Below are 25,933 nucleotides of genomic sequence, written 5' to 3'. Positions count from 1 at the left end.
AGGGAGAGGCTGCCACCGGCCCCCGGCTCCCAGCCATAGCCAGAGGCCGGCAGCGATGGGGGTACACGGCTAGGGTTTGGCTGAGAGAGAGAGAGAGAGAGAGCTAGAGACGGCTAGGGTTTCAAGATTGACCTAGCACACAGATCTTTCATCTTCTTCAAGTATGTAAGATTTGAGTGTTTTGATTTGCACAAATTGATAAAGTGATTCTACAAATGTAACCAACATAGACGCAAATGTTATTAAATTAATAAATTTGGATACATGATAGAAAAGTAGACTCTGATCGAGCAATTACATCAACATGCTAGCAGCTGCTAGCTAATACAGATTTAAATTCTATTATTGTATGTCGCACACAATTAATTAAAAGAACAAATTAACAATTTTGGATACATAGGCATATATTGCATGTGTCAGATATGACCATCAGACTGCAACAGCAAGGAGGACTCCGAAGACGGCGGCCGCGAAGACTTGGTATCTGGAAAAGATGATCCCACGAACGGCAGAGGATGGAGCGGACGCAGGCGCGGCGTCCATAACAGTAATAACAAGCTTCTGTCCCAAATCACAGTGATTGGCAGCTGTGCAAATGTACCATTTGTTTCCAGGAGTCTTTAGCTCTATTCTGTCGTCTCCAGAAGTAAGTGGTGCTTGATCATTTGCTGTTGGTTTAACACATTCCTGGAACCCAGTTCCGTTCACCTTAAACACATTGTGGGGTGGGTTCGAGTACTTGAACACTGCATGCACGTACAAATTTGCATGATTAGTTGTTATTAATCAATCATTTGTGCATGCAAGTGTCGACTAACGATAACTCTTTTTTGCATACAAATATTTATGTATTTTGTTAGACTGTGAATCTGGTTGACGAGAATCAACCAAATTAAATGACGGATCGAGATTCACAAATCTGACAAACAATTACATATATATGGCAAAACAATTATTTTTTATTATGCTAAACATATAATTTATATTTATAATGTATAATTGAAATGTGCATGTATTACTTAGTGCATCACCAACATGAAACGTTTTGTCCTTGGCCCAATCTGGATAATCAACACCAGTTGTCCAGCCGCTATCACCTCCGACGACGAAGTCGGTTGCCATGGCGATTGTAGGAAGAAGGATCACAACAAGGGTAACTAGGGTGAGAAATTTGTTGGAAGCCATTGGAGCTAATTAATTTGATAATACAGATATTAATCTTTGTATTAGCTCTGACTTGGGTTTATTTTGGTGTGGGGATGTATGTGTCTGGTCTATTTATAGCATTTTGAATTGTTGAATAAACATCGAAACTCTCGAATTAAAAGACAAAAATATGGAAGACCGCCTTTGGTCGGCTCATCACACTACGTGCTAATAGAATAGGTCGGCTTTATTATGTTTTACACTACTATGTAAGGTTAAAAAATGGAAGGAAAAGGCTGGGAAGATAAAATGTGTGGTTTGTTCGGAGCTGAACGTCCACAATTAATAGAAGGAATAATACTTGCATTCTTTTACGAGGAGAATGCACAAATTTTACTATTTACGAATAACATTTTTATCGTATAAAGTTTATAATCAGAACACTGTTTAATTTTTTAATTTTCATTTGAAGATTCATATATATCATTCAAATCGGAGATTTTTTAGGTATTCAAATCTATCAAATGAATGGACGATTCATCATGAATATGTTAATTTGATACTCACATCGTCGATTTATTCCATACATTTGGATGCACGATCTTCGGTTTGAATTATTTTTTGTATTAATGATGCATAAAGATTAAGAAATCATACGGTGAAGATACATTATTAGCAAATGGTGGAATATATCGTGTTAATAAAATTAAAATTTTATTTTTATTACCAATTGTTTATTAATTGTTCCACTTTTTATAACAATTAGTCTAATACCTCAAATGAAGAGAAAATCAAACTTGAAATCTCGGATGTAAGAAGAAATATACATGTAAGATAATCACTTTGTACATATATTTCTTGACAATCCACTATTTCCTATAGGTAAATATCAATAGATTCGAAGATACTTACAACGTTTAATATATATATTCTCTATTTTTCAAATGCTTCACTTGATCCCAAAGGGCCAGAACACGCCATATGGAGAAACAATCTGTGAAACGGTCTACTCATAAGGTCTCACGCGGAGAACAAGAAGATCAATTCTTTACTTTGCATATTCAAAAACTTGCCGGCTTCGTTAATTAGCACCTGGTCAAATCAATGTAGTCCTTGAAAATCGGTGTCGCAAATCATTGTGGTTCATCCGTCACAATTCTGTTAAAAAATCTGTTAAGTGTTGATGTGGCACATAAATGTGCCTTATAAGTCTTTTTTTCTTACAAATGGTCCTTGAAATTGACCCATGACATCAAAATGATCATTGAAATTGACCCGCGCCTAAAAAATGTTCCCTGAAATTGAAAATTAATAAATGTAGTGCCTTAAGTAAGTGTCTCAAATCAATGTAGTCATTCCGTCACAATTTTGTAAAAAATTCTGTTATGTGCTAATGTGACATATAAATGGGTCACACAAGTCTAATTAAATTTAAAAAAATTACAAATAGGCTTAATAGTTTAATAGTTAATAAGAAAATTGTCAACCCAAAAACCCAGTCATGCAATCACCATCGATCCTAGTCCACATTTCTATACCTCCTTCTCTCTTTATTCTCTAAACAAAAATTCAATACGGCCATCTTTACACACTTCGACACTCTTCACCGAATTGATCGAGATCCCCCTTGGTGATGGGTTGGCCCATTGGCAAGGACTTCTGGGACATCACCGTTAACATTTAGGCGATCAACATCTTCACAACCTTAATCTTGGAGAGATTGTTTGGCGTTTTCCTGGTGGTTTGGTGATGCAAAGAACAATGATGTCTACCTTAAGATAATGAGGTTATAACTGAGGTGCGTCCATTGTTGGTTGAAAACTATTTCCACACCATCTCTTAGGCCTTGGTTAAGCCTTGTGCCTTTGAGAATTTATGGAATGGACCTCTCTTTGGAGTACACCCTACTATAAGAAAAAACAAATTTCATGGTGCAAAAAGGTATCTTGACAAATGTTTTAATTCATTATTAAACCCACAACAACACATAACAAATTTTTTTAAGGAATTGTGGTGGAATGATCATATTGATTTGCGACACCTATTTTCAAGGACTAAGTTGATTTATTTTCAATTTCAGGAACCATATTGATGGCGTGGATCAATTTCAAGGACCAGCTTGATGGTGTGGGTCAATTTCAGGGACCATTTGTGATAAAACCCCGTAAATCTTGTGGGTTTATGTGCCACATTAATACTTAACGAAATTTTTAACAGAATTGTGACAAAATGACCACATTAATTTGCGACACCTATTTTCGGGAACTACATTGATTGATTTTTAATTTCAGGAACCATCTTAATGGTGAGGGTCAATTTCAGAGATCATTCGTGATAAAACCTTAAAAGTAAATATATATTTTTGTTTTGATCTGTAGTCCAAATGCATCTGTCTTCACGCATAATGAGAAATCAAATGTGTATTTACAAAGGGTATTTAGAAATTAGAATTTTTTTTTTTTGCCAAAGTTTGACGTATTCAACACTCTAAAGAGTATGACTAATCTCTAATAGGCCCGAAAAGGCTAAATAAATTTCAAACCACCTCTGAATCTCCGATCACAATTAAGTGACACATGTCTGCTGAGACATAACGACGAATAATTAGAAATTAGATCTGAGGTAACAAATAATTAACCTCTATTGAGTTCATGGACATAAGCCATGCATGGTCGAAGACTCTTAATTCTCATCGAAAAGCAAAAGCCCTAACAACAAGCGATCATGACTAGGGATGGGCAAATGAGTCCTGGACCCGAGGGTCAGGGCTGTTCCATGTGGTTCGGGGTGGGTACGAGGCGGGTCCAAAAATTATAAACACAAAACGGGGTGGGCCGGGCTGGTTCCTAGTAAATAATGGGGTGGGCCGGTTCTAAATATTGGAGAAAACGGGCCCTCGGCCTGGACCGTTCATTGCCTAATTAAATCTTTACCGTCTATCTATCTATCACATTCTCTTTTATTCTCAGACGCAATTCACTCAAACTCTCCCTTCACCCTCTCTCTTTATCCTGACTCCAAGACTCCGAGTCTCCGACGACACCACTCCGAGTCTCCTCCCTCGATCTATCCTCCTTGAATCTCCTTTCCTCTCTCGTCTCAAACCTCAATCTCGAGCCCAGGCTCCCATCTCCGTACATCGACTCTTCACACTTGCTCGTTTTCCCCTACCCATAATGACTGAGTCGACCTCGATTATGTCGACATCACAGCAGCTAGGCACCATCACCATCGTGGCATCCTCTCCTAACTCTCCATTGGTGCATCCCTAGGTAATTTATGAATTAGGGTTTCTGATTTAGAAATTTAGGGTTTTTGCATAAGCTTTTCGATTGATTTAGGGTTTCTGATTTTGTTTTGATTTTGTGTAATTTGTAATGGCGAGGTGGAGGTCTTGGATCCGTGAGGAAAACGACGTTGTCTTAGGCTCCTACTTCTCTTATTCTCGGAATCTAATTTCAGTTTTATAAATTTGGGGATTTAGGAATTAGGGATTCAGTTAATTTGCTTGAAAAATTCATAAAAATGTTGGGGATTTAGCTTAATTAGGGATTCAATTTTATTTTATTTTTTGATGAATTCGAAATTTTATTTGAAGATTTATTTATTTATTTATTTATTTGTTCTATTTAGGGATTTAGGTTGGGGTGTGAGAAATGCTTGAAAAATATTGGATTTTTTCTAGGAAGCTTGGTCTTTGATCCCCTGCATAACCCAAATCACAAATTTTTCAGAAGATCAGAAGGGTTGCAGTTGCAAATCAAATTAACTGGGAGTTAAATAATTTACTTGCATTTATAGAGAGAGAAAGTAGAAGATGAATCCCACGTTTTGAAAATATGTGGTTTGTTGATCGCTGAGATGTGGCAAGTAGACGGTAGTGATGCCTTTACACAGCAGACTTTGCGATGGAAAAATGGGGGTCGCAGGCTGGTGGCAATATGCCAAAGCCGAAAAAAAAATGTAGTTGGACCAGTCCCGAACCAGCCCGTTTGAAACGGGCCAAGTTAGGTCCGGTTCCCAAACTCAAAATACCTCTACCCGGCTCGACCCGACCCGTTACATTTTAAAATGAGTAGGATCAGGTTCCTCCAAATTTAAACCCGATCCGACCTGTGCCCAGCCCTAATCATGACAACTCTGCCATATGTAGGTCGTTATTCCCATAATGTACGTGATTAGTCGTCCAAAGATCGATCATGGCGACCAAAAAATAAAAAAAGGGATCGATCATGGCTAATTTAATCATAATTAACTTCATTACCTTACGAAGAGGTAACTATTCTTAAAGCAAACTAAGAACCCTACTTTCTTGAAATATGTAGATGCAATCAGTCCACGTATCTTTACAACATTAACTTTAAGCCCTTTTGCTCCCAAAGATGCATTTTGTCTTTTGCCTAAAAGTTGAAAGAGGATAAAGAGGGGCTCAACGATTTGTGTGAACAGTGTTGTGCCCTTTGCCCTTTTTTTGAACTGTTCTGGTAATCAGAATTAAATTGGTATATAGATTCGATATAAACTGTTTGATAATTTAATTGAATCGGAATGAAAATCAATATAATTACTAAAAGGTTTCTAGTTGAAACAAATTATTTTATATACTAATTGATAGAAAAATGTTAAATGCCCTCTTCGACAAATATTAAAATTTAAGAAGCTTGTGATACGGGAAAACTGTCAAGCAAATAGGCTTTTTGGTGATGATTATGTGAAAACAGATTAAAATTCATGGGTAATTGCTAATAATTGTGAAAAATATAAATATTATTCACAAGTTGGAGAAGAGTTCATCAGGGGGAAATGCAAATATATATTATATTATTGTTGAATTTTGGTTTGATCTTTTGCATGCTCAATAAATAATACTTATATGACTCAATAAATGATAAAAACTGATTAAACGGCTTGCCGTTGATTCACCGGCGGTCTAGGTCCCACACACTTCAAAATATCCCGTAACATTTTCCTTGTATAGCACACAAAAGCTATTGTGAAAACCCAACAATTGCATTCTTCACTTCACAAAACTAGTGAGCAACTACCCACGATTTTCATTGGTTGTAGAAGTTTTATAAAAACCATGACGTTCTGGCTAAATTTTCACCCCGATGGTTCGTTTCATTTACTTTTACGTTTTCCTGCTTAAAAGTTCAATAAGTGAATAAAATGGTAATATTGCTTCCAAATTACTTGAAATAAATTTCAGTTGAGGATGCAAAAGATTTTGTGTAACCTAAAAAATTGTGAGCATTAACCACATTTTTAATCGGATTTGGAATCTTTAAAATTCATGCAGAACATTTTAAAGATAATCGTGTCGACGGTCTAGTTAAGTTCTCGATTTCGATGGAATTTTTATTTGTTTATTTCATTTTTCCAGTTTTAAAATTCAATATCATATATATGACTCAATAATGGGAAGACCACTTTTCAAGTGGCTTATAACTTTTTCCTTGTGCGTGCAAAATATCTTACGAAAACTTAATATTTGTATTTTTTACAAAAGTGTGTGCAATTAAGCACAATCTTCACCAATTTTAGGTTCCTTATATACATCGAACTGATGAGGAGTTTTGAGTTCCTGTGCACGCTGGTAACACACCACAATCCTAACACTCTCCATCAGTTCGTTGTATAAAGGACATCAGTGCATAAAAGTGAAAAATGTTATTAAATTAATAAATTTGGAAATTGCATCAACATGCTAGCAGCTGCTAGATAATACAGAATTAAATTATCTTATTGTATGTCGCACACATATTTTAATTAAAAGAATACATTAATAAATTTGGATACATAGGTGTATTTATGCATATTGCATGTGTCAGATATGACCATCAGACTGCAACAGCAAGGAAGACCCCGACGACGGCGGCCGTGAAGACTTGGTATCCGGAAAAGATGATCCCACGAACGGCGGACGATGGAGCGGGCGCAGGCGAGGCGTCCGTAACAGTAATGACAAGCTTCTGTCCCAAATCAGCACAGTGATTGGCAGCTGCACAAATGTACCATTTGTTTCCCGGAGTCTTTAGCTCTATTCTGTCGTTTCCAGAAGTAAGTGGTGCTTGATCATTTGCTGTTGGTTTAACACATTCCTTGAACCCAGTTCCGTTCACCTTGAACACATTGTGGGGTGGGTTCGAGTACTTGAACACTGCATGCACGTACAAATTTGCATGATAAGTTGTTATAAATCAACTATATTTGTTCATGCGCGGGGCTAACACTAACGTTTTTTTGCCAGACTTGTCATACAAATGATGTGCATATTTTGTTAGACTGTGAATCTGGTTGATGAGAATCAACCAAATTAAATGGTAGATCGAGATTCACAACTCTGACAAACAATTGTACATGGCAAAACAGAGAGTATTTTTCATTATGCTAAAACATACATACACACATATATATATAACTGAAATGTGTATATATGTATATATTACCTAGTGCATCACCAACATGAAACGTTTTGTCCTTGGCCCAATCTGAATAATCAACACCAGTTGTCCAGCCTCTATCACCTCCGACGATGAAGTCGGTTGCCATGGCGATGGTAGGAAGAAGGATCACAGCAAGTGTAACTAGGGCGACAAATTTGTTGGAAGCCATTGAAGCTAATTAATTAGTTTGATAATACAGATACTGATCTTTGTATTAGCTGTCACTTGGGTGTACTAATCTGTATTTTGGTGTGGGAATGTACGTGTCTGGTCTATTTATAGCATTTTGAATTGTTGAGTAAACAACGAAATCCTCGAATTAAAAGACAAAAATATGGAAGACCGCCTTTGGTCGGCTCATCACACTATGTGCTAATAAAATAAGTTATAGGATGGTCGGCTTTATTATGCTTTACACTACTGTATAAGGTTAAAAAAACGGAAGGAAAAGGCTGGGAAGATAATGTGTGTGGTTTGTTCGGAGTTGAACGTCCACCATTAATGGATAGAATAACAAGAATGCTATTCTTTTATGAGGGGAATGCACATGATCTATCATTTACGAGTAAAATTTTCAAATCAAAGATTGTGTAGTCATTCAAATCTATCAAATAAATAGATGATTCATCATGAATATGTCACTTAGAACTCATATCATCTACTTGTTCCATACAGTTGGATACACGATCTCCGATTCGAACTATTTTTTGTAAGAATGATGTTCTAATAAAATTAATAAATTAAACGGTTATAGTTACAAAATTTCTTCGGTGAAGATACGTTATTAGCTAGCAAATAGTGGAATATGTGCATGTCCCATAGATAGAAGTATGCATGAATTATTCTAGTGCAAATCAACGCTAATTAATTAAATATTGATTTTTATTACGAACTGTTTTTAATTGTTTCAATTTTCATGATGATTAAGCTAGCTAAGACTTCAAATGAAAGAGGAAATCGAACTTAAAATCTCGGATGTGAGAATAAGTACATGTAAGATAGTCATTTTGTTGATATATTTCTTAACAATCAACTATTCTCTATACGTAAAATCTCAATAGATTCGAAGATAATTACAAGGTTTAAATGGATACTCTCTATATTTTATATGCTTCACTTAAGAACCAGAACACACCATATGGATGGAGAAGCAATCTGTGAAACGGTCCTAGTCCCGCAGAGAACAACAAGATCAATTCTTTTCTTTGCAAATTCAAAAACTTGCCGGCTTCGTTAATTAGCACCTGGTCAAATAAAGCATAAAAGTTATTTTCTTTTTTTTTTATTATTATTATTATTTCGTAACTATGTATTTTGTTTTGATCTAGTCCAAAATCCAAATGCATTTGTTTCGCCGAGTAATGAGAAAATGACATGCATATTCAGAGGGCATTTAGAAATTAGATTTTTTTTTATTTTGTTTTGTCGAAGCTTGATGTAGGGTATGATTAATCTCTAATGAGACCGAAAAGGTTAAAATTATTTTAACCCACCTCTGACCACAATCAAATGACCACATTTGCAGAGAGGTAACAAATAATTAACCTTTGATTAGTTCATGGACATAAGCCATGCATGGTCGAAGACTCTTACATTATGTTTGGATAAATAAAATAAACTTGGAATTTTGATAGAATTTGTAAATTGACATGCATCAATTCTCTTGTTTGGATTTATAAAGACAAAAATTTAGAATTTCTGTGTGAAAAAAAAAACTTGGAATTTGGAACCTTCAATTTTCAGTTAAAATTTCATATAAATAGGTGTCATTTCCAAATTTCAATGAGTAAGAGTTTAAAAATAAAATGTTCATATTCAAATTTATTGTTCTTTTAAATTAACTAAACAAAAAATTCATAAATTTTAGAAAATAAAATTCTGCCATTTTGAAATTTCTTAATAGTAATATTAAATTTCCTCGGTCAATACAGTGAATTTTCATTCAAAAGCAAAATTCATAGGAGCTCTGCCATAGGTCATTATTCCCGTTACGTGATTAGTTGCCCAAAGATTAGGGAGAAACTGGTTAAGAAAGGTGTTCGAATCTTAAAAGAATGGTGGTGTGTCGAGTTTTGTAACTGGTCTTGTAATTAAGTAGGACATAATCTTATAATTTTATAGAAAATGAGAGATTCATTGTATCTCATGTCAGATAAAGCACCCAATAATAGAGGTGGGCATAAAAACTGTCAAACTGCAAAACTGCATCGAACCGTATGGAAAAAAATCGAAAAGAACCGTGTTGACTGGAAAAGTCAACTTTGAGTCAAAAATTGAACCGGACCGGTTCAAACCGGTTTATGTTCCGGTTTTGAAGGAACAAGTACTAGTCTGAACCAAACCAAACCGTTTTATTAATAATAAATAAGTTCATTATATATATATATATACACACACCTGTCATGGTATAGCAGTGAAAAATTAGTTTCATCAAATTGCAAAGCAGTGAATCCATCCCAATTAGGGCTCACCCACCCTCAACTGTTTTTGCTTGCTACCGTTGATGCTGCTGCCAATATCAGGAGACCGATGCTGCTTAAGTTCTTGATTTGTTTTGTTGCATATTTCTTTTAATTGTCTCTTTTTGTTAACTTGGTGCCATTGCCAAAGACATTTGTATTAAAAAAAAAAATTGTGTTGTATGCAACTTTACACAATATTTTTAGAAGACATATGTGAATGCATGATGATTTGGTGTTCAAATAATTTAGTATTCGGAACCGTAAACCGGTAAAAACCGAATAGGAACCGGTGAAACCGAACCATACGGTTATAGTAATAAATTTAAACGGAACCGCATCGAATTGAACTGTTGATATTTTCCAGTTTCAATTCCAATTTAGAGGGGAACCGCACCGTGCCCACCCCTACCCAATAAGGGATGCACATTCTCTCCTGATTAATTCTATGAGGATCCTTCACGGATTAATCTCGTATGATGATACAAATTCAACCGCTGAATTAGTTCACATCAAACGAATTCTGCAAATTCCCAGCAATTGTGCGGTCTGTATTTATGTTTTTTTTTATACAACTATATATTTATACTAAAAAGGAAAGAATTAAAACTAAAACACATAATAAAATTGTCTTAGTAAATTAATATCAAACTCTTATGCTAGAATTGAACTAGTAATTCTAAATTACCAATTTTAATTAATAAAAGATAAATGTTAGGTTTCTCTCAAAAGTGAGACGCTTCGCAAGTGACCTTTACCATAATGGTGGAAAAATGTGATAAATCCTTATATGACGGCGTAAATTCAAATTTCGTTATTTATTAATATAACATCTAATCTAATAAAATTTATCGTTTAAGAACTAAAAAACGCTGGAGGTTTAGTGATCTCTCCACACATCATGTTCTTAACAAAAACAAAGAGTAAGTGTTGTGGGCGCCACACGTGTGACACATCGGTGAACAAAAGCGGTAAACCCTAAATCCTGATTCGTGAACGTGCCCATCGGACCGCCGCCAGTTATCCCCGCCATCCAACTCCGTCGAACTTTCTGTTTACCAGCCGCCCTCTCACCTCTCTCACTCTCCCTCACTCCACTACTTTTTCATTCGACGCTCCCGCCCTATCGTCTCTGCCCACGGTAGCTACCGTCAGTTTTCTGTCCGCTTCTTCTTCTTCCTGCTGTCTTTCATCATGGGTAAGTTTATTCTCTATCAATTTTCTTGCTTTTTCATCTATGTCCTTCGATTAGGGTTTGATAATTTGGGGAAGATGGAGAGAAAAAAGAGAGTTAATTGATGCAGATATTTAATCTAACAGTGCAATCGAGACGAGAGGAGCGAAAGGAAGCTCGGTTGGCAAAGAAAGCAAGCAAACATGAGTCGTGGAGTCGACATAAGGTATCAAGTCTTCAATTTTTAATTTTATTTGACACAAATAATTGTCTTTTTTTCTTCATATGGTTTGAAATTTGAAGCCTTGAGGAATGTATGGATTTGGTGATGTTTTTTTATATATATGAATTTAACAGAATATTCAAAAGCTTGGTAAAGCCAATGTCGGGGATTTGAAATCGAAAAATGTAGAGAAGAAGAAAAATTCTGTTGGTTTGACTGCGAAAAGAGTTAATTCTGAGCGAAATGAGACTAGGTTTCAATCTAATACGGCGGAAGAGAAAGTTGAAGCGAAAGCAGAGTTTCCGAAACGAGCTGATCTTAAGGCCTCAAAGGCGGCTAAAAGAGAAAAGGTATCTAAGAGAACCCCGAAAACGAATTTTGAAAAGTATCTTGAAATGGATAGGATTGGGGCTCAGGAGGATTTGGAATTAGAAAGGAGACTTGCAAAGAAACTTAAAGTGAAGGATGGGAAATTGAAGGGGGAGGATTTTGGCCTTAATGTGTTGTTTGAAGGGATCGTACCTGTTGATTCATTTGGCACAGAAGAAACGATCTATGCTGATGCATTACCTGTCAAAAAATCTAAGAATAGTGATTCACGCAAGAAACGTAAGAAAGATAAGTCATTGGAGGACAGGCTAGAAGGTGAGCTACCTTCTAGAGGAGTTCCAGAGGAGGCAGTAACTGATGGTGCAGAGGTGGAAATTGAAGATTTTCCTTCCAAGAAATCATTGAGGAAGAGAAATAAGAAGAGAAAGGTGCTAGAGGAATCTGAAGAAGCCAATGAAGGTGACATGACAGTTGATGTATCTAAGCAAATGGAGTCATGTGGTGCAGAGATGGCATCAGATAAGGTTCCCATGAAGGCACCTGAAAAATATGTTGCTCCTCAAAAGTATGTAGCTCCTCACTTAAGATCTCGTGCAGGGAATGAGCCAGAAGAGCATAGTCAGATTCGTAGACGCGTAAGAGGTCTTCTGAATAGGTTGTCTGAATCTAATGTGGAATCTATTACAGGAGACCTATCTGCTATTTTTCGTTCCATTCCTCGTGCCATTGCTTCTCAGATGTTCAGTGAGGAGGTTATATCATCTTGTGCTGGTGGTCCTCGTGGGAATGAACAGTTAAGTTTTAGTTTTTCTTCTTTACTAATCAAAGTATGATACTATCATACTAGTATAGTTTAACATGCTTAATGGAGAATTGTAGTTCCACCTTTTGGCTTGAGATTGGTTTTGTTTAGCAGCAATATAAAGATCTTCTTTTACCAACGTGTTCACTTTAAGTCTTCTATTCATCGGGCTTTAAGTAATATTTTTTTTTTGTCATTAAAATAGATTTTGTGTATGTCTTTTATTGTATATAAGGGCTTCAGTTGATCTCTGTGTCTTTTCCTGTGCTGACAACAAGAGCACTTGTAAAAAAAAAAAAAAATAAACAAAAAAAAAAAAATGAGATAAAAAATTTGTTTTCAGACCTATGGTTAGTATAGGTTGCAGAAATTTTTGGGAGAATAATATGGTTACTATAGTGTAGGACTTTGGTTATTGGCTTTTTTTTCTGTGGAGCGAATAAAATGAAAGACAGATAAACAAATAAAATTTCAACTTTTTGGTATCCCTGAAATATTTTCTTTACTCCTGTATTTGTAAACAGGTATTGCTCTATTCTTGTTTGTAGGTTATGAGTATTTCTCATTTTTGTTGAAACCTCTTCTACCGTTCAAAGAAGTTTAGCAGATAAAATCTTAGTAGAATCCGTTTGTTTTCCTTTGCCCTTTTGCGTAACATGGGAATAAATTTGATATAGCACAGAATTTATATTTAGGGGGACAGTAAATATTATTTCATTCATTGGAGCTTTTAGAGTTGCACATATCCAAAGTCATGCAGATTCAAGCTGTCCATTGTTCTGGGCATGATATACTAATCCTTGCAAATTTGAAGAAGTTTGTTCCTTAAGTTTTGATTTCATTAGTCTCACAATAATTGGATATAAAGCTAATCCTTACTTTCAGTTTTAAGTTTTAGTGTTTCAACTTATCTGTGTATTGACTTGTTTATGTGGTTTTTGTTGTGAAGATATGCTGCTGTTTTTGCTGCTCTTGTGGCAGGCATGGCCTGTTTAGTAGGAATGGACTTTGGTGCAAACCTTTTGGCATCACTTGCAAAAACCTTTGAGGTGAGCCACTAATTTCTTTAAGTCTGATGATCAATTATCCAAAAAGCTTTTGACTAAACTGATTCATCTTCTTTTCTGTTTTTAGGACGAGTACCACAAAGAAGACAATATTTCGCTGAGAAATGTTACGCTTTTACTTTCATATTTATGCATATTTGGAGTTTGCTCAAGGTAGGTAAATTATTAAGATAAGTGAAAAAGAAGAAAAATAAATTTGCAATGATTTTGCAAGCTAATCTTTTTGTGAAACTGCCTCATGAAGATTTGTTCTTTCATTACTAAATTATTTTTTTTTACTAAATTATTTTTTTTTCAAAGTTTATTTTCAATGAGTATGTTCTACAATATTTCCTCGAATGGCAACCCCTTTCTAATTTCTGTTCTTCTGGTGATGCTTTTCAGTGAATTGATATACGACTTTCTGGTTGTTTTGAGCAAGCGGTTAACCGAGGTTGATGTCTCTACTATACTGACAGTTTTACAAAGTAAGCACTTTTGGATTTCTGCCACATGCTTTTACTTACGTGGCCCTGCCTTCTATAATCTCTTGCATTTTGTTTCTTTTTTCTTTGTAAAAAGAAAAAATATAGTTTGGGACATGTTAAATTTAACCCCAACAACAAGATTTCCGTTTTGTGCACTGAGTAAATTATAAAATTTCTGCTCATCCCAGAAAGCAAAAATATGGTGTCATCTGCAAGCTGCAGATCGTTACTCCCTCCATTCCGAACAAGAGCCCTTTCATAATAAAACTTCTTGTCCCTCGAAATAAAAATTTGTTACATTTTGTTATTAACATTTTGACAAAAGATGCATATTAAGCCTGCATTCATATATCAAATGGTTCTGCATTTCTTATGTTATCTCCATTCTTTCTTTTTTTTGTTGTCTCCATTCATTTGGTATTCTTGCAAACTCCTCTGATTGGGCAAGTCAAGTTGTTTGTTCAAGCTTCGGCTAAGGAATAAAAACCTCATATTTGTTTAAAACGTCTTTAAGACTTGTGAAATCACAAATCGTTTCTAACATGAATTCTTATTAACTGAACAGGCTGTGGAATGAAAATAAGGGCCGATGATCCTCTTGCGATGAAAAACTTTATTCAAAGTGTTCAAAATAGAGTGAATGAGCTAAAAGCCTCCTGTAGAGATAACCAGGATAATATTAACGGCAAAAGAGTAAGTTAGACATCTTTATCTTTACTCTAAGAGTTAATTTTGCATCAAAATCTGACAATTCTTTTCTGATACTTGCAGATGGAATTCATGCTTGAGACCATATTGGACATCAAGAACAACAAAAAAAGGCCTAAAGAGGATACTGCACAGCATACTAGGATAAAGAAATGGCTACAAAAGGTCTTCGGTTCATTTATATTTTCTTTATCAGTGCTTCTTGAATTCCAAATTAATGAAATATTAGGATGTGGAAATCTATCATGAGTTTCCCTTATCTGCTTTTTTATTGCCTCAAGGCTATTCGTGAAGAATGTTAAAATTGTAAAACCAATCATGTGTCTTTTTATCATAAATACAAAGCTTACGATAGTTAGATGAGTAAAAGGTAAGAGAAAGGCACTTAAGTTGATAAACTATATTCCGACTAATGTTGATGAATTTCCTTGGCCTAATGAAAATGAAAAGATTTTAATGAGCATGCCAAGATGACCTGAAGTAGTGCAGTGCTAATGCTCTTCACGATATGAAAACCTATGTCCTAGTGAGAGAGATCAGTGCAGTGTTAATAATTGTGTCATTCGAGTGACAATTTTGTGGATTTCATCTGGCTTTCATTGTCCTCACAATCCTTGTATTTTTTTTTTTCAGTTACGGGTAGAAGACAGTTTAATAAGAGGGCTTAAATGGAGCAAACTTCTTGATTCTAATAAGAAGGGCCAATGGTGGTTGTCTGGGGATATTGCCTCAGCAACAGACACTGTCGAAGATGTTGCCAACACAATAGACAAAGAGGTTCTTGAAACCCAGAAAATGCTGCAGATTGCTGCTGCACAGAGAATGAACACAGATGCCAGAAGGGCAATCTTTTGTATAATTATGAGTGCGGAGGATTATCTTGATGCGTTTGAGAAGCTTCTAAGATTGGATTTGCCTGGAAAGCAGGTTGGTGTCATCAGATTTGGAGTTTTATATACTTTTTTTCTGTCATCTTTTATTGTCTTCGAAAATTTATTTGTCATTTTTTTGTAACACATCAAAAATTTATTTTTTTGGTGTTCCATTTACAGGACAGGGAGATCATCAGGGTTCTTGTGGACTGCTGTTTGCAGGAGAAAGTGTTTAACAAGTATTACACCACTCTGGCTTCCAAGTTGTGTGAGCATGACAAAAATCACAAGTTCACTTTACAGGTATTTCTTGTGAAGTCTTTTGAAGTTTGCGTTTTATTAGAATTGGTCCTTATGTCACCAATTGGTTTGCATTCTATTGTCTGGTATTTATGTTGCTTGACCTGGTTGTGGCATTAACCTTCCAAGGGTGAGCTTGAGAAACATATTGTTGAGGGGCCAGTGTGGAGGGAGAGTTCAGGGTTTTTGGAAGCATTTAACGTTTGAAAACGAATTTATTTTGTAATTGAATACCCCAAGTAGTCTTCCCTGTCCAATGTGACTTGGAAAGCATGTTCAAGGCTGTAAGCTGGTTGGCGAATCAACCCTTTTCTTATGTCAAACCTGATACCAGCTTTGAATCACTCAAGTGAATGCCTTGGATCTTCCACCACTTAGATCTTACACCAATCCAAATACCCCTTGATTGTAACTATCTAATAGTAATATTGCATGGGATCAATTTTGCTTTCAAATTTTGGAACTTGTACCTTTACTTTCCTGTAATATCTTCAGTTGTGTCATGCTCTTGATTCCCCACAGTATTGTTCTCAATGGTATGGTTTTAGAAATTTCACCGCATTCACCACCCACAGAACCATGGATGGATTGATTTTAATGAGAAATGCAGGATCCAGATTAGATATTAGCTTTCTATTGCTCCTTATTTTATTACAACAATTTTTTGGTTCGTTTAACGTTCATCTCATAAATATTTTCCATTCCTCCGCAGTTTTGCCTTTGGGACCACTTCAAGGATCTGGAGTCAATGCCGCTTACCGGGTCAATGCACCTAGCAAAATTCGTAGCAGAGATGGTAGCCTCTTTCACCCTATCCCTTGCAGTATTGAAGACGGTAGATCTAGTCGACATTAAGCAGCTAACAGCAAAAAGGACAATGTATTTCCGGATGCTATTCGAGGCCATCTTCGAGTATCCTGACAGCCTCATATGGAACATTTTCACGCGTGTAGCTGTTTCCCCGGAGCTCGAAAGTCTTCGGCATGGGATCGAGTTTTTCATCAAATATATTGTGGAAGCCAATAGAGCCGTCAAGGAAAAGTTTAAGCTCGCAAAGAAAGCCCTGAGTAATGTTGAAGGAGTTCTGATGTGAGTTCATTAGTTTTCTATACAAATTTTGTAGTTTATATTTATCCATAAATTAGATGAGCAAATCATACGATGAGATTCTTGTTTTTGTTTGGTCATTTATTTGTTTAATTTGCAAAGCAAGAAATCGGTTTAGTATAAACCAGCTGGCTGTGCACTGGAGATTTTCTAGTATGCTTTCGGTATTCTGTACACTGGGATTTTCGACTGTTATATCCGTGGTCAAGAATCCGACAAGATCTAAGGCCCAAAAATGTCAATGTACATATACACCGGTGAAAGATTAGACTAAAGTTAGCTACCTAATAAATATTGTTTGCATTTATATTGTTTTTTAACCATAAGATGATCTTACACTAAATTAATCTACTACAAAAAGATCTTCAGATTTAATTGCATAAGTGGATTATATTATTCTACCTAACTTAGAGCTCGTTTAGAATTGATTTTAAATAACTAAAATCACTTTTTGTTAAAAATATTTTTTGAATCAATATTTAGTGAAAAATGCAAATGAATCCTTAAACAGTAGTTGAAGTGCTTCGGCTTTCTACAAAAAGCACATAAGCCATGCTTCTTGTAAGAAACATTTTAATGTTTTTGAAATTCAAAAACACTTTCAATCATTAAAAACACTTCCAAACAAGTCCTTGAACGCTTACTTTGGACAAATTGGTCAATGACCATTTCTTCATTTATCATCCACTGAAGTACACACCAATCAGATTGGTGTCTTTGAAAATAACAGGAGGCATTGCCTCAAAAATACAAAATATAAAGGTGAAAAAAACCAAAAACAAAAGATAAAATGCCCTCAAGAGCACATTAAAAACCCTAGTAAATATTTTATCATCACAGAGTTATTAATCGAATAAAAACATGATTTCTCATCCATTTGATCGCAATAGAACGTGTTGATTCAACCCTCCCTTCCTCTCAAATGATTCACTTGGCACTGGCGAGCTCGGTGCGGAGGAGCTTGGCGGCAGCAACCATGTTGCTGAGCGCCGGCTTCACTTCTGTGTACTTGCGGGTCTTGAGCCCACAGTCGGGGTTCACCCACAAGATGTTGGTCTCCAGCACTGCAAGCATCTTGTTGATCCGGTCAGCAATCTCGTCGGTTGATGGTATTCTGGGAGAGTGGATGTCATACACACCAGGGCCAATTCCAGCACCGTACTTGACTCCCTCACGGAAGACTGACAGGAGCTTCTCATCAGAACGAGAGTTCTCAATGGTGATTACATCAGCGTCCATGTCGATGATTGAGTGGATGATGTCGTTGAAGTTGGAGTAGCACATGTGAGTGTGAATCTGCGGGTTTTAAAACAAAACCAGTTAAGAAAATTGCACAGGAGAAAAGAAAATAAACATAATGAGTAGAATTGAAGCGAATAATACCTGGGTAGTGTCCTGGACACAACTGTTGGTGATCCTGAAGGAATGCACTGCCCAATCCAAGTAGAAAGCATGTTCAGACTTCCTTAGAGGCAATCCCTCTCTCAGAGCAGCCTCATCGATCTGAATAACACTGATACCAGCCTTCTCAAGATCCTCCACTTCATCCTTGATGGCCAAAGCAATCTGGTAGGTGGTCTCGAATCTGGGCTGGTCATTTCTGACAAAAGACCAGTTCAGGATAGTGACGGGGCCGGTAAGCATACCCTTCATTGGGCGGGCAGTCATGCTCTGAGCAGCAGATGACCAGAATACAGTCATAGGCTTGGGGCGGCTCACATCACCGTAGATGATTGGTGGCTTCACACATCGAGATCCATATGATTGCACCCACCCATTGGCGGTAAAGGCAAAGCCAGATAATTGCTCTCCGAAGTACTCAACCATATCGTTCCTCTGCGATGAGAATAACCAATAATGAATTGAAGGAACAAGTATAAAGGACTGAAAAAATGAACAAGACATTTATATATGAAAGCTTACCTCAGGCTCTCCATGAACAAGGACATCAATGTCTAGCTCTTCCTGAAGTTTAACAACCTTATAAATTTCTTCCTTGATGGCCTTGACATATTCCTCCTCAGAAATCCTGTGAAAAGAACCATCAGCACGTTTACTCATGCATTATTAATAAAATTGTGATAATTTCACAATTTTTTAAAAACACTGATGAACAATTAACTTCACTCACTTCTTGGCCTTGTACTCACGGCGGACCCTCCTGAGTTCAATGGTCTGAGGGAACGATCCAATGGTGGTGGTTGGGAGAATTGGAAGGTTAAGCTTCTTCTGTTGAGCATCGAGTCTAGCACTAACATTGGTAGCACGACGGTGGTCAGAACCCTTCAAAGCAGCAGCCTGAGAAGAAAAAGAAATGGTCAACTCAAAGTACAAAACCATTTTAGCCACATGTCAATTTGAAAGGCACATGAATGGAAAATGAAGCACTCACAGCCTTCTGAACAGCCTCATTGGTCACCCTTGGGGAGGACTTCCTTGAAGCCTGGGCAGCGGCATTAGCAGAGAAAAATGCCTGATGACAAAAACCGAAAAGGTGAGTTCTTATCATGTTACAATACCACACAAGAAGAAAAGATAAATTAATCAAACCGTGAGAAACCAATGCTGAATCGAACAAACTCAAACTCCAAAATGCAGCTCATGTTAGACTGCCCACTACTCCAACTTTATGACTATGACCTATAACAGACCCAAAAAAAAAAAAAAAAAAAAAAAGGTTTTACCTCGTCCTTGTGACCAGCCAAGGCCTTGGCCAAAGCATTAACTTCAATAATTTTCTGGGCAGCAAAAGCCAACCATGACTTAATTTCCTGGTCGAGCTTGGTCTCATTGACAAGGTCAACAGCGGTGTGAAGAAGAGAGGTGGAGGTGGAGACAACAAGTTTATCTGCAAGGACAAACAATTAATGATATACAAGTTTTAAAAAACGAAATTACTTCACAAAGAACTGCAGAAAAAAAAACTGAATACCTTTTCCAACAATGCCTTCAAGGGTCTTCAATGTGCTTAGAGAGGCAGAAAGATCATTAGCCCAGATGTTCCTTCCATCAACCACACCAGCAAAGAGGTACTTTCCCTTGGGGAATTCACTCTTAATCAAATCCAGGGTCTTGGTACCACGGACCAAATCAAAACCATAAGCGGTGACACCCTTCAAGCTAGTGAGGGTCTTGAATGCCGCAGCAGGAACATCAGCAAAGTAGGTTTCAATAAGAACATTCAAGCCAGATAGAGCTGACTCCAGTTCAGAGTAGGCACCAGTGAATGCTTGCAACTTGTCGGATTCAAGATCCAAAACAAGTGTGGGCTCATCAAATTGAATCCATGAAGCTCCAGCTGCCTTAAGCTCAGATACAACTTCCCTGAAGAGACAATCATAGTTGGAACAATAATGTGAATACTTCAACTTAACAAAATAAAAAAGAAATATATACGATACATAAAAAGAAACCCAAGTATCTTACTTATAGATAGGAAGAATTTTAGGAAGAAGAGAGAGAAGAGAAAAGGTCTTCTCAACACCCTTGGCTGGCTTGGACAGCAACAAGTATGACACTGGGCCAACAAGGACTGGGACAGTATCCACTCCAAGCTGCATAAGAGAGATTGATATGCATTAACACATAACTTGAATAAAGATAGTAAGTAGGATAAGTTGCACCATTTCTAATCGGGTCCCCCAGCAAGGATTGCCCTTTCAGATATGCATGTGTGTGCACCATGTGATTCTCCGCCTATGTGTGTATACATATATAAAAAACAAAATTGTTGAATCATATTTGACGGATCGATTAAGTAGGATGTTCCTTTAGATATGTGTATAGATAAAGTGAAGCAAAACCACCATGGCAAACAAGTTTAGCTCAAGTGGCATGGGGTGAAATGTAGCTTCTAAGTTTTAATTCTATGACCGAATAAACAAAAAACAGAACAAAACCAATAGTACAAAAACATACAACCCTAAGCATGTAAAACACTCTTAAAAAATATTGCTACAACCAAGATATTAAGTTTCTCCTTTTACCGTTCTAATTAACACCCAACTCAAACACTCAAATTAAAAAGAGTATAAAAACAAATACATACCGCCTTAGCCTCCTTGTATTCCTCAACAGCCTTGTGAGAAGCATAAGAGAAGTTCACATCAGGGCCCAACTCAGGGACAATGAAATGGCTGTTTTAATACATCAGTTAAAGTTAGTATAAAACTATCAATTTATGCTACGTGGAAGCTTCAAATCCACAAAATGCTCATAGATGGTTCACTTACTAGTTGGTATCAAACCACTTGGTCATTTCCATAGCAGGAACTGAGGCATTTCCTCTGGCCATGGAGAAGTATGTATCGAATCCAATCTCACCGCCGTTCCATCCATATCTTGGTGGGACAGCGCCAAGCAATGCGGTGGTGTCAAGCACCTGATCGTAGTATGAGAAGGTGTTGCTGGGAATGTGCTTGATCCCGGCATCGGCCATCTGCTTCCAGATGGAAGATCTGAGATCAGCAGACACCTTCTGCAAGTCCTCAGCACTGCTCTTGCCATCCCAGAAAGATTCAAGAGCAAACTTGAGCTCTCTCTTAGGGCCCATACGGGGATATCCAACAATGTGAGATGCCATTTCTCTGTTCGATCAGATCAAGATGTAACAAAGTTTAGCTGACTTAATCAACAACTAGGACAACACATATTATGCATAAAAGCTCGGAGATTTATCCATGATATCCAATAACAAGAAACTTCGACTTGCACAATTCAAACTCAAAACTCATTGATCTAAAGTCCAATCATACCAATCATTCAACAAAGCAAAATTAAAACACTTCTTCATTTTAATTTAAGTACTATTAAGTTTATACCCGTAAAAAAAAAAACAAAAAACAAAAAAAAAAAACAAAACAAAAAAACACACACACACACACACACACCAAATTCACAGAAGTGTAATTATTTAGAGTTGTGTAACAAAATCAGAACAGAAATTAGATAAATTTGAGACAATAGAAAGCTCAGAGAATAAATTTCTTTATCAAATCCAATCACAGATCAGAGAAAGCACGACCTTAAACACAAAATCTTCGTACTTAGAGATCTAATGTTTAAAGCAGGCAATTTCATCTTCAAATCGCAGTATAGTTTAGAAATGGTTCAAAGAGAAATGCTCTCACTTCTAGATCCAATCTTAAAAGAATGGAATTTATCTGAACCACTAAACAAAATCCTTTTTTTTTTTTGCCTTATCCTAAAGAAAATCTTAACCGCTCAGAAACAGTGATCTACTGCAAAACCCAAAAACCTGATAGCAGATCTAGGGATTCAAACACCACAACAACACACTCAGATCCCCAACCCAAAATCCATAAACCCCAAAATCCAAGTGCCAGCAATTCGTTAACTCAATCAAACCAAAGGGGTATCCAAAAAATCCAAAATTTAATCAAAACCCACCACAGAATCACAGAAATGGACACTAACCAGTACAGATCTCAGCCTAAGACAAGAAGAAAAAGATCAAATCTTTGAAAGAAAAAGGAAAGAAACAGCAAAATGGGTGGGAAGCACGAGGGTTCTAGATCACGTTGGCATGGCAAAACAATTGGAAATCCACTGAGAGAAAGCGATACTGGACGAGAGAGACAGAATAAGAGGAGGGAGTAAATGAAAGAACGGGTACTCGTACCTTTCGGAGAGATAGAGAAGACTGGTTCTTTCTTTGGGGGTTCACTTCTTCTTCCCTATCAGTATTTGTTAGCAGAGAAGAGAGCGGAGCGAGTTCGAATGCTTCCCTCTTGCCGTATTTATAGCCAAAATCTACTGCCAGATCTGGGATTATCAACTTTTCTTTTTATTTTTTATATTTGTTTTCTGATTTTAAATTTTATAGAAAGTTTCTTTAGTTATGGCAACGCCAAACTACTCTCTTCTTGTTCTCAAAAAAAAAAAAAAAAAAAAAACCTACTCTCTTCTTATATTTTCGATTTCATTTGTCAAAATTTTTGTTAGATTAGCTATCAACGATGTTTGAATTTACGTCGTTATGCAAGAACTCAACATTTTTTCACTACTGTAGTAAAAACCATTTGCATATTTTTCTGTTAAGTACTAAAATTTTAATAACATTAATTAAAATGGGTAATAATCTTTTTTTTTTATTTATTTATGGTAATTATTTTATTTATATTTGACACTAAATCCGTGGTGTTTTTTTAACTATTGACGCGCTTGTTGTGGGCTGTGGGTGGTGGGTGGTGGTAGTGAGATGATGGTGGGTTTTGGGCGACGCGGTAGGTGAGGGCATCAGGTGGGGCCGACACCAATATGTTTGGGTAGTGGGTGGAATCTGAAGAGAATTTTTACTAGACTTGAGGCTGTGGAGTTGGAGGAGTCATTTTGTATGGTTATCTGTTAGCACCAGCCTATTGCTTTGAGTTAACTCATAAAAATTTAAAAATCAAGTAATACCGTACTTAGATCATCTCTAACCCTGCCTGTAAATGAAAGGAAACTTGCTTTGTTTGTTTAAGTTCTGGAAATGAAAGAGAGTATCAGTAAATAAAACGATTGTTGGTGTAATATTTTTCAAGGTTTAAATAACACAATCGGTGAAAGGAACGGTTGTTAAATATTTTCATAGTAAATTAAAAACAACAACGTTGTTGTAGTTTGAAAACTAACGAAATTTGTTCAGTCGGGAAGCATGGGTTGAAAATGATCTAGATTCAGTGAAGTCAAAATTTTGGTTTCCTTACATTGTAACAAACAAAGACTAAAATTGTTCTGCTTTTTTTTGCAACTAATGGTTGTTATTCTCAATAACATGTCTCAGAAGTTAGAACAATTTCCCTCGTTGGGTAAGGTCAAGGGCAGTCCAATGGCAATTACTATTCACTCTGAAAAGTAATTCTCTTTGTGCAATTTTACTCATTTTACAATTATCATGACGATTACTATTTACAAATATATTTTTTAAACACATAATTATGTTATTTAATAAGTAACGGACATGTTAGATTTTTGGTGCAAAAGTGAAAATGATGGCTGAGTATATATAGGAAAAATATATATAACAATTTTATATTTTTGTAAATAATAGTTTAGATTCTTTAGAAATTTCTAATTTTCTCTCTTTAAAAAAAAAATCTTAGTTTTAAAATTATGAAAATATTGGAACGTTCAATCCCTGACCTTTGGAAATCGAATGGTTAAACTCATGCCACGTGGCTTTAGCAGTTGAGACTCTTTTTTTTTTTTTTTTTTCCGTTGCCCCACGATAACCCTCACATGAGCTTCACTCACCTAGATCAAGCGTGCAATGCAGACAAAAAAAAAAAAAAAAGTTGAAACATCATGACAGGGTCAGCCACGCCAACATTTTGCCTTCCTCATTTTTGACCGTGAAGCTAAAGGCAACAGGTGGAATTGCCCTTATTGCTTGCCCAGTTTATAGTAAGGATTTGACCTCTCTTCTAAGGAGCATATATATATATATATTGCATGTGATTGAATTTACAATAGAGATTATTTTAGAATGAAAGATGAAGGGGAAAGAAAATCGGAAATTGAATTCTTAAAAAGGAGAGAGTTTCACAAAATTATTTATCCGGTAAATTTGTCTTTTTAGTGAGAACGAAAGAGTAGGAATATGTAGCCCACCTACTCAAGAGTCAAATCAAATGACGGCAAGTGTAAGCCACCCATGATTGGTGCTCTATTATAAAATACACTACCTTCATAATGCATACAAACCTAAAGATGTTGGATCCCATCGTAACTCTTTATTGTAAATCATGCGGTTAGAAATTATTTTAAATTTTTTATTTAAAATCAAACATAAATAATACCTAATAAAAACTAACCGCATCATATACGACGAATAATTAAGTTGTGAGGATCATTAGAATCATCACAAAGAGGATTCTCATCCAAACCTAGCTCTCCCAGTTGAGTCAGCATTATTAGTTTCTCCCACGCCCCAACAGCGTTTGCTCCAAACATCCACAAGCATTAGTAAAGTTTTACTAAATTTTTGGTTTTTTTTTAGAGAATTGTTATTGGCACTCCAAATTCTTCATTCTACACTTAAAACTTTCTATATTTAAAAGGAAAAATACATTTATGAGTAGTGTAAAATGAGATTTTTCGAGTGTCAATAACACTTTCCTTTTTTTAAATAAAAATTATATATATGAACAAATGACAGTCAAATCAAATTAATTTTAAAAATAAAGATTCAGACTCGGAATGCAGATGAGAAAATACGCTGTTGTCGTCGGATTGACTTAAGTTTAGTAACGTGTTATTTTGTGTAACTTGTAATGCTTTATAAAATTGGATGAAAATGATTGAAAAAAATAAATAAATAAATAAAATAAGGGAGAAAGTTGGTGAGTTCCTTCTTTTTTTTTTTTTTTTTTTTTTTCTTCTCCTCAGAGTTGGTGACTGAAGTTTGTGGGAGGTTGGTGGCGGGCCCACTTGTCTGCACTGTTGTTGGGAGACTAACATTTTCCTCAATTAATTATTAGGTAATGCACTAAATGTTGTGTGAATTACCAAGTATACCCTTTGATTAGTATGCAAAAATGCTGCAGGTACATGTTTTATTGCTGAGTGAGTTGGTGGAATGGGATCAGAATTTATACTTAAAACGCACGATAATATTAGTAAATTATAACATGACAGTGCCATGTGATTTTGATTTTTCTAGGATTTTTTGTTAAGCTTTTCAAAATAATAACCTGACTTCTAAACAAGTTATGTCACATCCCGACCCGGGAGGAATCACTTTCCGGGCCCACTCCACCATTTTAGCACGATATTGTCCGCTTTAGGCTTATCATTCCTTCACGGTTTTGTTTTTGGGAACTCACGAGC

The 25,933-nt window shown here is 36.2% G+C and overlaps 4 protein-coding genes across 4 annotated transcripts; 1 reads left to right on the top strand and 3 right to left on the bottom strand.

Annotated features, from left to right (window-relative positions):
* Positions 1–429: 429 nt before the first annotated feature.
* LOC137744608 (blue copper protein 1b-like) lies at positions 430–1,122 on the bottom strand. The gene is made up of 2 exons (XM_068484382.1): positions 1,020–1,122; positions 430–746 (listed from the first exon to the last, which is right to left on the bottom strand). The coding sequence occupies exons 1-2, from the start codon at positions 1,120–1,122 to the stop codon at positions 430–432; spliced, it is 420 nt and encodes a 139-aa protein (XP_068340483.1).
* Positions 1,123–6,986: 5,864 nt separating this feature from the next.
* Positions 6,987–7,761, bottom strand: LOC137744607 (blue copper protein 1a-like). The gene is made up of 2 exons (XM_068484381.1): positions 7,596–7,761; positions 6,987–7,306 (listed from the first exon to the last, which is right to left on the bottom strand). Exons 1-2 carry the CDS (start codon positions 7,759–7,761, stop codon positions 6,987–6,989), a joined length of 486 nt encoding a protein of 161 aa, XP_068340482.1.
* Positions 7,762–10,960: 3,199 nt separating this feature from the next.
* LOC137745237 (uncharacterized) lies at positions 10,961–17,379 on the top strand. Its single transcript, XM_068485153.1, has 11 exons — positions 10,961–11,249; positions 11,372–11,451; positions 11,583–12,571; positions 13,530–13,629; positions 13,715–13,800; positions 14,032–14,114; positions 14,680–14,807; positions 14,886–14,987; positions 15,456–15,749; positions 15,875–15,997; positions 16,707–17,379. The coding sequence occupies exons 1-11, from the start codon at positions 11,246–11,248 to the stop codon at positions 17,085–17,087; spliced, it is 2,370 nt and encodes a 789-aa protein (XP_068341254.1). The 5' UTR covers positions 10,961–11,245; the 3' UTR covers positions 17,088–17,379.
* Positions 17,380–17,745: 366 nt separating this feature from the next.
* Positions 17,746–22,902, bottom strand: LOC137744098 (5-methyltetrahydropteroyltriglutamate--homocysteine methyltransferase). Its single transcript, XM_068483963.1, has 11 exons — positions 22,743–22,902; positions 21,334–21,687; positions 21,150–21,237; positions 20,528–20,655; positions 20,034–20,425; positions 19,786–19,949; positions 19,494–19,574; positions 19,233–19,399; positions 19,025–19,130; positions 18,485–18,937; positions 17,746–18,397 (listed from the first exon to the last, which is right to left on the bottom strand). The coding sequence occupies exons 2-11, from the start codon at positions 21,681–21,683 to the stop codon at positions 18,029–18,031; spliced, it is 2,298 nt and encodes a 765-aa protein (XP_068340064.1). The 5' UTR covers positions 21,684–21,687; positions 22,743–22,902; the 3' UTR covers positions 17,746–18,028.
* Between the last annotated feature and the right edge of the window lie 3,031 nt (positions 22,903–25,933).

Source organism: Pyrus communis, chromosome 9 (genome assembly GCF_963583255.1).
Source record: "Pyrus communis chromosome 9, drPyrComm1.1, whole genome shotgun sequence".
Lineage (NCBI taxonomy): Eukaryota > Viridiplantae > Streptophyta > Magnoliopsida > Rosales > Rosaceae > Pyrus > Pyrus communis.
This window is presented reverse-complemented; position numbering and strand designations above follow the sequence as displayed.

What these genes read in the sequence shown, in the direction of transcription:
- LOC137744608 (XM_068484382.1), bottom strand. Translation starts at nt 1,122, where the DNA reads ATGGCAACCGACTTCGTCGTCGGAGGTGATAGCGGCTGGACAACTGGT. An exon ending in TCATGTTGGTGATGCACTAA is followed by an intron (nt 747 to 1,019) that starts GTAATACATGCA and finishes ACGTGCATGCAG; the next exon opens with TGTTCAAGTACTCGAACCCA.
- LOC137744607 (XM_068484381.1), bottom strand. Translation starts at nt 7,761, where the DNA reads ATGGCTTCCAACAAATTTGTCGCCCTAGTTACACTTGCTGTGATCCTT. An exon ending in TCATGTTGGTGATGCACTAG is followed by an intron (nt 7,307 to 7,595) that starts GTAATATATACA and finishes ACGTGCATGCAG; the next exon opens with TGTTCAAGTACTCGAACCCA.
- LOC137745237 (XM_068485153.1), top strand. An exon ending in ATAATATTAACGGCAAAAGA is followed by an intron (nt 14,808 to 14,885) that starts GTAAGTTAGACA and finishes TGATACTTGCAG; the next exon opens with ATGGAATTCATGCTTGAGAC. An exon ending in TAAAGAAATGGCTACAAAAG is followed by an intron (nt 14,988 to 15,455) that starts GTCTTCGGTTCA and finishes TTTTTTTTTCAG; the next exon opens with TTACGGGTAGAAGACAGTTT.
- LOC137744098 (XM_068483963.1), bottom strand. Translation starts at nt 21,683, where the DNA reads ATGGCATCTCACATTGTTGGATATCCCCGTATGGGCCCTAAGAGAGAG. An exon ending in AAAATTCTTCCTATCTATAA is followed by an intron (nt 20,426 to 20,527) that starts GTAAGATACTTG and finishes TTGTCTCTTCAG; the next exon opens with GGAAGTTGTATCTGAGCTTA. An exon ending in ATGAGGCTGTTCAGAAGGCT is followed by an intron (nt 19,400 to 19,493) that starts GTGAGTGCTTCA and finishes TTTTCTTCTCAG; the next exon opens with GCTGCTGCTTTGAAGGGTTC.